We start from the raw sequence: 12,707 nt of genomic DNA, 5'->3' as shown, positions 1-12,707 counted from the left end.
GCGTGCGTGCAGTGACCGTCGCCATGACACGAGAGGCAGGGCCGTTTCGTCTAGCGAAGCAAGCCCTTAGAAAAATCCGTCTTGCGAAGCACCTCAGAAAACGAAAAACCCTTTCGTCTAGCGGGTTTTTCATCTTCCGAGGCATTCGTCTTGCAGGGTACCACTGTATGACAAAACGGGAAACAAACAAAAAAACAGAAAAAAACCATAACCAGATTAAACTGCCTGCAGACCTGAACCAGGTATGTGTGTCTCTCTCTCCTAGAATTCTGTGAAGGTGATGTATACCTGCCTGTGGCCCAGCTGCGGAAAAGTCCTTCGCTCCATCGTGGGGATCAAGAGGCACGTGAAGACCCAGCACTTGGGGTGAGTAAGGCCCCAAGACCCTGGCTGAACGGCGTTCACGCAGAGGGAAGCGACACGGTGTTGATATTCCTTTCATTGAAGCTGGTTGGGCTAGATCAGCGATGTCCAACAGGTCGATCACAATCGACAGGTCTCCTGTCAAAAGGGGAAACTGGGAGGTGGGCGGTTAATGCTACCTGGGCTGTTCTGTAGTCGAGAGGACAATGCTTGTCCGTTTGATCTGGGGAGCTGATGGAGAAAGGGTGCCTCTAATTTAAATTAGACTACTGCCATGCGCTCTACGTGGGGCTACCTTTGAAGGTGACCCGGAAACAGTAATTAATCCAGAATGCGGCAGCTAGACTGGTGACTGGGGGCGGCCGCTGGGACCACATAATACCGGTCTTGAAAGACCTACATTGGCTCCCAGTACATTTCCGAGCACAATTCAAAGTGTTGGTGCTGACCTTTAAAGCCTTGGTCCAGTATACCTGAAGGAGCGTCTCCACCCCCATCGCTCTGCCCGGACACTGAGGTCCAGCGTCGAGGGCCTTCTGGCAGTTCCCTCACTGCGAGAAGTGAGGTTACAGGGAACCAGACAGAGGGCCTTCTCGGTGGTGGCACCCGTCCTGTGGAACGCCCTCCCTTTAGATGTGAAGGAAATAAGCAGCTATCTTCTCTTTAAAAGACACCTGAAGGCAGCCCTGTTTAGGGAAGTTCTTAATATTTAATCCTGTACTGTTTTTAACACTTGATTGGAAGCCGCCCAGAGTGGCTGGGGAAACTCAGCCAGATGGGCGGGGTATAAATAAAAAATTATTATTATTATTATTAAATCCCCAGAGCCCAAAATGTGGCAAATGTGTCTCCCCAGTTTCCTGGGCATTGCTTCATCTCTCTTTTCCCATTGCTGCAGAGACGGCGCCAATTCTGACCAGCGGAAGAGGGAAGAGGATTTTTACTACACGGAAATGCAGGTGAAGGAGGAGGCGCCCCCAGAACCCGCAGTGGCCGTCTCCAGCCCCACCGCCACCTCTGCGGGGGCTTCTTCTCCCATCACCATCCAGCAGACTCCATCACAGCCAGAAGCTCTCATCCTGGACCAAGCAGTTCCGCCAGAGCATCACCTGCCTAGCAGCGCCCTCAGCCAGTCGGCTCCTAGCTCCTTCTGGCACATCCAAGCTGACCATGCATATCAGGTAGGGCCCGGCCAGCCCTCCCCAAATATATATCTCCCCCCATACCCTTTTTATTACAACTAGCAAAAACCCCAAAATATGGCTCTGGGGTATTGCATCATGCCACGTGCAAAACAGTCAAACGAGAGGAATAGGGACGCACCAATATAACTTGAGGTTAAACCACAGAGCCTAGGACTTGCCGATCAGAAGGTCAGCTGTTCGAATCCCCGCGACGGGGTGAGCTCCCGTTGCTCGGTCCCTGCTCCTGCCAACCTAGCAGTTCGAAAGCACGTCAAAGTGCAAGTAGATAAATAGGTACAGCTCCGGCAGGAAGGTAAACGGCGTTTCCGTGCGCTGCTCTGGTTTGCCAGAAGCGGCTTAGTCATGCTGGCCACATGACCCGGAAGCTGTACGCTGGTTCCCTCGGCCAATAAAGCGAGATGAGCGCCGCAACCCCAGAGTCGGCCACGACTGGACCTAATGGTCAGGGGTCCCTTTGCCATTATGCCACCTACAAGGGACGCAGGTGGCACTGTGGTCTAAACCACTGAGCCTAGGTCTTGCCGATCAGAAGGTTGGCAGTTGGAATCCCCATGACGGGGTGAGCTCCCGTTGCTCGGTCCCTGCTCCTGCCAACCTAGCAGTTCAAAAGCACGTCAAAGTGCAAGTAGATAGATAGGTACCGCTCCAGCGGGAAGGTAAACGGTGTTTCCGTGCACTGCTCTGGTTTGCCAGAAGCGGCTTAGTCATGCTGGCCACATGTCCCGGAAACTGTATGCCAGCTTCCTTGGCCAATAAAGCGAGATGAGCACCACAACCCCAGAGTCGTTCACGACTGGACTTAACGGTCAGGGGTCCCTTTACCATTATGCCACCTACAAGGGACGCAGGTGGCGCTGTGGTCTAAACCACAGAACCTAGGACTTGCCGATCAGAAGGTTGGCAGTTCGAATCCCTGCAACGGGGTGAGCTCCCGTTGCTCGGTCCCTGCTCCTGCCAACCCAGCAGTCTGAAAGCATGTCAAAGTGCAAGTAGATAAATAGGTACCACTCCGGTGGGAAGGTAAATGGCGTTTCCCTGCGCTGCTCTGGTTTGCCAGAAGCGGCTTAGTCATGCTGGCCGCATGACCTGGAAGCTGTACGCCGGCTCCCTCGGCCAATAAAGCGAGATGAGCGCCGCAACCCCAGAGTTGTCCGCGACTGGACCTAATGGTCAGGGGTCCCTTTACCTTTTACCTTTATGCAGGGTAGTCTGGCTACGGTGATGCATGCTTTGAAAACAAAGTCCTCCTTCATGCAGCGTGCAGTTAAACTACAGACCTCTCTCTCTCTCCTGCCACCCCATAAATGCATTTTGCAAAATAGGCAGCGGAGATGGAAACACAGCGAATCCTTTCTCACCTCCTTTGTTTTATCTCTCTCAGGCTCTGCCGTCCATCCAGATCCCCGTATCCCCGCACATATTCACCAGTATCAGCTGGGCTGCAGCGACATCTACCATCCCTACCCTCTCGCCGGTGAGTCCTGACTAGAGATGTAAAATTTCTGGAAATTTTGAAGCCATGTGAAATAAAATGTGGGTCCCCCCCCCCCGTTTTTTCCAGGGAAAAATATAAATTTTGTGAAAATTGAAAAAAAGTTTAGTGTGGTTTTACAAATTGCGTGAAATGCAGTGTATATAAAAGTATTATGCCTGCAATAAAACACGTAACCACCTCCCTTGCCCTCAAAAGGAACAAAAAAAGCAAGAAACTATCAACGTAAAAATAATCAGATTTGCCCCTTAGCACCAATAGCAAATAATGTTAAGGTCCACCTCAATATTTAAGCTCCATAGAAGGTCTACCCTTTGAGCAGTGCTTTTTTAAAAGAAGAAGCAAGACAACATATGTTGTTGTTGTTTAGTCATTTAGTCGTGTCCGACTCTTCGTGACCCCCTGGACCAGAGCACGCCAGGCACTCCTGTCTTCCACTGCCTCCCGCAGTTTGGTCAAACTCAAGCTGGTAGCTTCCAGAACACTGTCCAGCCATCTTGTCCTCTGTCATCCCCTTCTCCTTGTGCCCTCCATCTTTCCCAACATCAGGGTCTTTTCCAGGGAGTCTTCTCTTCTCATGAGGTGGCCAAAGTCTTGGAGCCTGAGCTTCAGGATCTGTCCTTCCATTGAGCACTCAGGGCTGATTTCCTTCACAATGGATACGTTTGATCTTCTTGCAGTCCATGGGACTCTCAAGAGTCTCCTCCAGCACCAGAATTCAAAAGCATCCGTTCTTTGGCGATCAGCCTTCTTTATGGTTCAGCTCTCACTTCCATACATCACTGCTGGGAAAACCATAGCTTTAACTATACGGACCTTTGTTGGCAAGGTGATGTCTCTGCTTTTTAAGATGCTGTCTAGGTTTGTCATTGCTTTTCTCCCAGGAAGCAGGCGTCTTTTAATTTTGTGACTGCTGTCACCATTTGCAGTGATCATAAAGCCCAAGAAAGTAAAATCTCTGCCTCCATTTCTTCCCCTTCTATTTGCCAGGAGGTGATGGGACCAGTGGCCATGATCTTCGTTTTTTTGATGTTGAGCTTCAGACCATATTTTGTGCTCTCCTCTTTTACCCTCATTAAAAGGTTCTTTAATTCCTCCTCACTTTCTGCCATCAAGGTTGTGTCATCTGCATATCTGAGGTTGTTGATATTTCTTCTGGCAATCTTAATTCTGGCTTGGGATTCATCCAGCCCAGCCTTTTGCATGATGAATTCTGCATATAAGTTAAATAAGCAGGGAGACAAAATACAGCCTTGTCGTACTCCTTTCCCAATTTTGAACCAATCAGTTGTTCCATATCCAGTTCTAACTGTAGCTTCTTGTCCCACATAGAGATTTCTCAGGAGACAGATGAGGTGATCAGGCACTCCCATTTCTTTAAGAACTTGCCATAGTTTGCTGTGGTCGACACAGTCAAAGGCTTTTGCATAGTCAATGAAGCAGAAGTAGATGTCTTTCTGGAACTCTCTAGCTTTCTCCATAATCCAGCGCATGTTTGCAGTTTGGTCTCTGGTTCCTCTGCCCCTTTGAATACATGCAGCTTATTCGATCTCATTTTCTGAACTACTGCTGTCATTTTCCATTTCTTCCTCTTTATCATTTTTCTCATGGACTTCTAAAAAACGGCTTTGCAAAAAACAGGGGGAAAACCTGATTTCCCCCCAATTTTTCCATTTTCCCCCAGGCCTTCCCATCTCTAATCCTCACTTCTGTGGCTGCAGGAATCTTGAGTGGCACAAAGGGCTGTTTCCAGCGCCTTGGGGAGGGTCCTGGAGACACTTGCTCTTGGGTGTATCGTAAAGTACGTACGTTTCTTGTTTGCAGGTGCGAAGCCGGTCCCTGAGTTTCAGCGAGCAGCAGCCTCCGCCACCGCTGCCTCCTCCACCACCACCACCTGTCTTGAAATCCCACCTGATTGTCACGTCTCCTCTGCGGGCGCCCAGCAGCTCGAGGTAAGGCCGGCAAATAATAATAATAATAATAATTAATAATACCCCACTCATCTGGCTGTGTTCCCCTGGCCACTCTGGGCAGCTTCCAACACATATAAAAACATAATAAAATGTCAAACATTACAAACTTCCTAATGTTGTTGTTGTTGCTGTTGAGTCGTTTAGTCGTGTCCGCCTCTTCGTGGCTCCCTGGACCAGAGCACACCAGGCACTCCTGTCTTCCACTGCCTCCCCCAGTTTGGTCAAACTCATGCTGGTAGCTTCCAGAACACTGTCCCACCACCTCGTCCTCTGTTGTCCCCTTCTCCTTGTGCCCTCCATCTTTCCCAACATCAGAGTCTTTTCCAGGGAGTCTTCTCTTCTCATGAGGTGGCCAAAGTCTTGGAGCCTCAGCTTCAGGATCTGTCCTTCCCGTGAGCACTCAGGGCTGGTTTCCTTCAGAATGGAGAGGTTTGATCTTCTTGCAGTCCATGGGACTCTCAAGAGTCTCCTCCAGCACCATAACTCTAAAGCATCCATTCTTCGGCGATCAGCCTTCTTTATGGTCCAGCTCTCACTTCCATACATCACTACTGGGAAAACCATGACTTTAACTATACGGACCTTTGTTGGCAAGGTGATGTCTCTACTTTTTAAGATGCTGTCTAGGTTTGTCCTAATAGCTTTTTATTATTCCTAATAGCTTCCTAATAGCTTTTTATTATTAATTTATTTTACAATTCATATAAAACAGAACAACAATTACGGCAACAGGCAAAAATTAAAAGTTGGGGGGAAACGAACTGTAAAATAGACACCTAGGGCTCAGGGCGGCTAACAACATAAAACTAACACAGTATACAAAGAACAGAATAACAGGCAATCAATTAATTAAAATACATCTTAAAATTTAGTTCAGATGGCAGTCCATGGGTAAAATTGATATGATGATGATGAGGATGATGATGATGATGATGATAGTAATAATAATATTTTATTATTTATACCCCATCCATCTGGCTGGGTTTCCCCACTCTGGGCGGCTCCCGACAGAACCCTAAAACCAGAATAAAACTCCAAACATTAAAAACCTCCCTAAACAGGGCTGCCTTCATCAGAAACACTCAGCAACATTTATTTTGGAGAAGGTCTTCTTGACTTCCTTTCCGTTTGGCCCCGTGGTTCCCAAAGTAGTTCCAAACACACCTAGAAGACCTCCCAGGACTGCAGAGGCTGCTGTCCCCCTCTATCCCCCTGTTTATATGGCCGTGTTAAGGGGAGGATAACTCTGGGACGTTCTCTAAATGTCGACGATACAACCCTGCGGCCCTTTCAACGCCTGTCCCCTGCCTTTCTCTCTCCCGCAGGAAAGTCCGCGGCGAAGCCAAGAAGTGCCGTAAGGTCTATGGCATCGAGCACCGCGACCAGTGGTGCACCGCCTGCCGGTGGAAAAAGGCCTGCCAGCGATTCCTGGACTGAGCGCATGCAAGTTTCCCAAGATGGAGGGAGCAATTCTCTCTCTCTCGCTGCCAGCCAAGCACCAAGGGGCCAGACCTCTGTGTTTTTGCAGCGTCCACGCCCTTGGAAGCCACTCTCCCCGTGCTTCAGCGGAGATCTCGAGAGCCCATCCTGGGCTCCGTATATTCTACGTCCGGCAGGTTTTTTTCCCTTCCTAATTTTCAGTGTTTTGTGCGAATGTTCGTTTTTTTAAAAACACATCTTTTCCTCCTTTTTTTAACACACACACAAACACAGCGCCTCCCTTTCTATTTGTAAATAAGAGGCGCAAAGCGGGGAGAAAAGAGAGTTTTTGGCTTGGTGTAGCTTAACAGACTTGTTTCTCGGTGTGCCCAGGGACCAAAGAACCTTTTTTCCTGAACTGTTCCCTCCAAACGTGGTTGGCTGAGTGTTTGGGTTGGTGGTTGCAATATGGAGTTCATAGGAGCATCCCTTATCTAACCCCAAATCGAGAGGGTGCTGGGTCCACCAGCTGAAGGAGGAAGGGGCGTGGCTGACTTCCTGTGGACTTCGCCAGCATGCTGTCTCCCCCTTCTGGTGCCCGGGAGGAATTACACGCTTGCACCCAAGCCCTGGGTTTCCCCCCTTCCTTTTAAACATTACGCTGTCGAAAGAACAATCGTTGCATCAAGCTACAATCCAGCGAATGCTTGTTTCATTGAAGTGGAAGGAACCTGGCTCTATTGCTTTGCTTTATGCTTTCATTCCCCCATTTTATACCTAAAATTTAATGTGCAAAACAGCCCTGGGGCACCTGAGTATTTCTCATGTGGCTTCGGTCGCCCCCTGCCTCAAAGGCCAGACCCGGCGTTACCCGAGGGAGGAAATATTTTTGCTTAATGATGGGCTTGCCCATGAAGACCAACGGGTGGTTTTGTGGGTGCTCTGGTCCGAACTGGAGCGAGCAAAAATCATGGGTGCCAGGGCATAAACGCCATTATCGTGGCCTTCCCCAACGTGGCCCCCCTGCCAATGTTTTGGGCTGGCTGGGGCTGATGGGAGTTGTAGTCCCTAACACTGGCAGGGCGTCCGGTCGAGGAATTTGCTTCCTTCCTTCCTCTTCAGGTTCAGGCCCGTTGCGCATGCAATCCAGACCGGTCGTCGCCAATGCGCCCAACCTGCGCCATTTTGCAGAGCATGCTGGGAGAATGTGCTTGGCTCACGCTGTAGAGTTGTGTGGAGGGGCAAAACATTTTGGGGAAACCCTCTTTCTAGCCTGGTGCTGCCAGCGGTCAGTGTAGTTGCCAAATGACAATCAATGCAAAGAACTAGATCTCCGCGCTGGGGAACGATAAAAGTAGCCCAGGGATGTCTTGGGACAGGAGATTTAAAAACTCCAGGAATGTCGAAGCCCTCTGTTTCCCTGCACCCCCAGGTTGGGGGAAAAATATATGAAAGTTTAGGTAGTACTTTTTTAAAAAATCGGATTTTCAACTTGCTTTAACACACCACGTTTCCAGCGGTTTCAATTTAGGCCCCAGAACCCGGGCCCCAGAACCCCCACCCACAATTTGTCACATGACTCCATCTGATTCTCGGTTGTGGGTGCAGCACTGCGCAAGGAGGTAGCCCTCATTGAGACCACCAAACTTTGGGGCTGCCAGTCACGACAGAGAGGCGCTTGTTAACGAATCGTGGTTTCTCTTCCTTGGGGGAGCGCTTGCCTCCCTCCACAAAAACCAGTTGCCCCGACATCTTTTTCCGATTGCTTACGTGGTTTTCCCCGTCCCAGTCACCTGCGTTTTGATAATCATGAGCCATAAACTAAAGACATAGATCTCTCCTTGCGGAAAGAGCAACCGAATGAACAATGAACACTCTGAGAACGAGGATTTCTTTACAGAAAATAAAAGCTAGCCCTGCTTTACTTTTAAGGGTACTTTTTAAGGCTTGGGGTGGGAGACTTTTTGTTTTATAAAAAGGTGTTATGTATATTATCGGTGCTTGTTGAAAAATTTGTGTTTTCCTTTGTTGTCATTTTGTGCATCATACACACCAGACTCCCTCAGTCTCCTGATCTTTTGGAGCAGAACTGTGCCAGCTGCGGCTGGTTGGCAGATCTGGTCCCAAACATCTGGAAGACCCGAAAGTTGAGGGAGGCTGCTATACACAGTATGTCGGATTTTTTATTTCCCTAAGCCCAGACTCCTGGTCAGTGCTAAAGCTGGTCGACGCCACAACGTGGGTCTTATTTGAGCGCTTTGAACATCCAGAGAATCAGTGGATTATTGGATCGCCCAAAGCTTGAGCCCAGATTTCTGCATTTTTATATTTCCAAATGTGAGATTTTGGGATATTTGTGTGTTCTTTGGATTTCATCAAATCAAATCAATCTTTTTATTATGGTCCAGAGACCCAACAAAACAATTTCTTCAAAGCAGTGTGCGTTTTTTGAAAAAAGAAACCGTAATGAATTATGATGAGGAAACGTTGTCTTTTTGACAGCTGTGTTTAAATTTCGGGGACAAATAATCTAGGACATCAAAGACGTTTCTTCGGAAATCTCATCCATCCTTCTTCAAAAATATTGATCTCGCTGCATTTGACCTTTCTGAGGTCCGGCAAAATCTACCGGATTTCCAGAATGCTCTGTTTCTGCTCCTGAAGGAGTCTCCTGACCTCTGTTCCCCATCAGAACTAATTTGTCTTCAGATTTGGAGACCAGTTTCCTCACTGGCAGAAGTCCGGGCCCTTGGGAATCTCTCTTTATTTTTCGCTTCTGGTTTTTGTTTTGTTTTTTTTTGTTTTTGTTAAAAGGTGATTAAGGAGGAGGAGGTGGAAACAGAGAAATAATTTGTAAAGGAAAAAGGAAAGAAAAAAGGACTTTGGGGTAAGCATGTGGTATCTGGGTTTCTCTTGCTAAGCTGCAAAAACCCCGGGGTTGGGGAATATTTCCTGCTGTTACCGAGCTATTAAAGGAATGTGCACTCCGTCAGTGGGGAGGCGGTGAGTTATATTCGCCGCTAAAAGCAGCGCCCTGGTTGCTGTACGCTCCAAACCCCGGCCTTGTTCGTCAAATGCCTCGTTCCAAAATTCTATAGCACTTAAATTTTGGAAAGTGAAAAAGGAAAAGCTAAGCTTGCATAGGAATATATTTGTTGTCAGTATTTTTTGTTTTGTTTTGTTTCATTCCATGGGATAAGAGTTCCCAGCGTCTCTTTTTATTTTCTGAGCTGTGCAGTACAAGCTAGACTGGACAACATAGGTCTGTGGTTTTATGTATGCCTAGCCTTTTTCTTTCTTTTTAAAAAACTGGTTTGTCAAAGCCGTGGGGTGGGAGGGAACCCAGAACGCAATAGAAACTCTAGGGAACAATCTACCCATGCAACAGATTTCTGCTTTGCCATTATTTCCAGGGCGCACGACTTCCCCTGCACCGAAAGGGCACAATCCTGTTGTCTCTATGTTTAGGATAGTGGACTTTACATCTGCATGTGATGGCCAGAAACTAGGGGCGAGTGATGGGAACAGGCAGGGCTGGCTCATTCTGCCACCGCCTCCTCCTGGCAGACAGACTGTGAGGGCTGCCTATGCATGAGACTAGCCCTCATTGAGGAGCCAGGTTTAAGGTTCAGCCTGCTAGCCCTCCCTGCTTCGTTCCACTCAAGATGCTCTGCTTCCTAGACTCTGGTCCTCCCCGCCAAGCGCTTTGTGGCCCCGCATGTAACTCCGGTGGCTGGCATACATAGAGCCAGGAGCAAGGCTGTGTGTTGCCACTCTGTGGACTAGCACCTTGATTTTTGTATTGTGCCATGGTGGGAGCTTCGGGACTTGGCACTCAGTAGAAACCAGCAATACACGAATCCCATCACTAGGTGTGAGCTTCATCTTGGGTCTCTGCATGATGCCCGGGGAGGTGTTCTGCAAATTATTTCAGGGCCCAAAGGTACACAATCCGGCTTCGATCAACGGTAGCCTTGCAACTATTGCAGGTAACTTCAGTTTTTTCCCTTGGCAGGAAATGACCCGAAAGCAAAATATTTGCTATTTCCTCTAGCCAAAGCAGCTGTTCCTCTGGATTTTCTTTACAGCTCTGAGCTCCCCTTTCTTCTGTTTTGGAAAAATAGCCTAAATGTTTAGATCTCATTTTTAAAAATCTCTTCCCTTCCCCTTTCTCTTTTTTTCTGGCCCATTCTCTCAATTTCCCTTGAAACCTGGTCGAGTTCCTTACTTAGAACTTTTTATAGTGAAAAGTCTCTCTTTTCCTCACCTCTCTGTAAAACAGGGTGGGGGGTCTCTCCTGTGACCACAGATGTGCTTGCAGACTTCCTAACAGATGGCATCTCCTGCAACAGAACTCTATGAGCTGTTTTTCCTTGCTACATCCTTAAGGACATGGGTATATCATTACTTCTAAAGGGTTTCTTTTTTAAATAAAAAAAATTATAGGGTTGTATTCAAGCGGGTGCCAAGTCCCTCAATCCATTGATTCCAGTTTTGCAGGGCTTTCGGTCCACCATTCTGTGATCAGAATTCGTTCTTGTGCAACAGAATTTTTCTCTCCCTCCCCCTCCTCAATCTAAATCCTAGGGGTTCGCATCCCATAACAGGACACACATCAGAGGGGAATCCTGTTGTGTTAGCACGAAATCCCACACTTGTACAATTATTCTGTTGCATGCCACCTATATTCTTGCCCATCCAGTGGCGCTCTCTTTCCCCGAGTCCAGGTTTGTCGTTTCTGCGTCCTGACCTTATGAGACAGAAGTCGCTTGAGTCAAAGACCCAGGAAAGATCTGCACACACCGCTGTGGGCTAGATCTCCCGCCCCACTTAAGAGGACTTTTGTACACATGTATATAGGAATCTTTTCTACCAGGCACTAATAGGAGGAGGTGGGAACTGTTTTCTAATTTACACTTTTGCACTGTGAACCGTTGAGTTTTCGTTGGGAGGCTGGGAGCCCACATGAGACAGACAGAGAGGAAGAGTTTGTGCAGAAAACCGGCACAAACTGAACCATTGCACAATGTCTGGTTCGATCCAGAACTCATTGATGACCCCTTCCTACCAGGAAAGGAAAAAACGAACGCTTGGGTTTTGATCGGGGATGGGAACAGGGGACCCTTTGCGTGTTGTTGGACTACAACTCCCATGATCCTTTGGAGATGATGGGAGTTGCCTGAGAGCCGCAAGATTCCCACCCACCACAGCCAAAATAAAATACCAGCGAAATCCCACATAGGAAGGGCTGTGTGGGTACGTGCATGTGTGGATGTTGTGACCTGCTGGGCATGAATAGACATTTTTGTTAGCTCAGCCTGGCGAGGTATATCTGCATTTCTAGTCTCCTGGATACAAACTCCTTTTTGCATGTGGTAGAAATCTTAACACACACACACACACTGGTGCAAGCAATTTTGTGGGTGCATGAGAAAGGGGACCAGTCTGATCACCAGCAATTTTCTTCTTCTCTTTCGAAAGAGTTTAACAAAGGTGCGCAGAGAGAAAGAACCAGGAACCTCCATTTTTTCTGCCCTTTTCTCCCTCGCACAAGTCAGACACCAGCCAGTTCAGAAGTTCCAAGATGCTAGCCGTCCTCTCCAAACTGTCCGTCTGTCAAGATCTCCTTAGGAAGCTAAGGAATGCAACATGGCCGTTTTTGTGGGCTTGCTGGGTTGCTGGCGGGGTGGGAAAGGGAGAGGGGCGCCCCCCCCCAGTTATTACGAGGCGCTTGGACAGGAAAGGGGAAAGGGTGAGATCTTGTAACCCGCTAATAATAGCTGCTGTTTGGATGGTGATACGCTACCAAGCCTAACGGGGGGAATATATCGTATCGGTGAATTACTGTCTCTTAATTGGAGCTTTTCTTTTTTGATTGTCTTCCAAGTATTATTTTTTATTGTAAGCAAAACAAAAAAAAATGTGAAATGTAATTTTTACAACGGCAATATGAAATATATTTTATAATAAAATGATATGGCCTGATAACCCTAGGTTTCTCTGGGTTTTTCTTCTCCCACTTGCTATTACTGTATCATCATAATCATCAAGATGACATTTACTTTTTCCTCAAAGAAACTGAAGGTGTCATACATAGTTCTCACCATTGCAACCCTACAACAACCCTGTGAGGTAGTTAAGGCTGAGAAGCAGTGACTGGCCCTCAGGGCCACCCAGGGAGCATGCAGACTGAGTGGCGATTCGAACCCTGGTCGCCGGGGTCCTCGTCCGACGCTAACCACTACACCACCGCTG

The 12,707-nt window shown here is 47.9% G+C and overlaps 1 protein-coding gene across 2 annotated transcripts in view; it reads left to right on the top strand.

Annotated features, from left to right (window-relative positions):
• ZNF395 (zinc finger protein 395) overlaps window positions 1-12,440 on the top strand; it is a 61,676-nt gene extending 49,236 nt beyond the window's left edge. For both annotated transcript variants that reach the window (XM_083432677.1, XM_083432676.1), the window contains exons 6-10: window positions 266-366; window positions 1,262-1,544; window positions 2,950-3,042; window positions 4,885-5,012; window positions 6,359-12,440. In XM_083432677.1, the coding sequence (XP_083288803.1) occupies window positions 266-366; window positions 1,262-1,544; window positions 2,950-3,042; window positions 4,885-5,012; window positions 6,359-6,470 (717 nt within the window). In that variant the 3' untranslated portion in view covers window positions 6,471-12,440. The remainder of the gene's footprint in view (window positions 1-265; window positions 367-1,261; window positions 1,545-2,949; window positions 3,043-4,884; window positions 5,013-6,358) is intronic.
• The last annotated feature ends 267 nt before the right edge of the window (window positions 12,441-12,707 follow it).

This window comes from Podarcis tiliguerta, assembly GCF_965153285.1.
Source record: "Podarcis tiliguerta genome assembly, chromosome: 3".
Lineage (NCBI taxonomy): Eukaryota > Metazoa > Chordata > Lepidosauria > Squamata > Lacertidae > Podarcis > Podarcis tiliguerta.
This window is presented reverse-complemented; position numbering and strand designations above follow the sequence as displayed.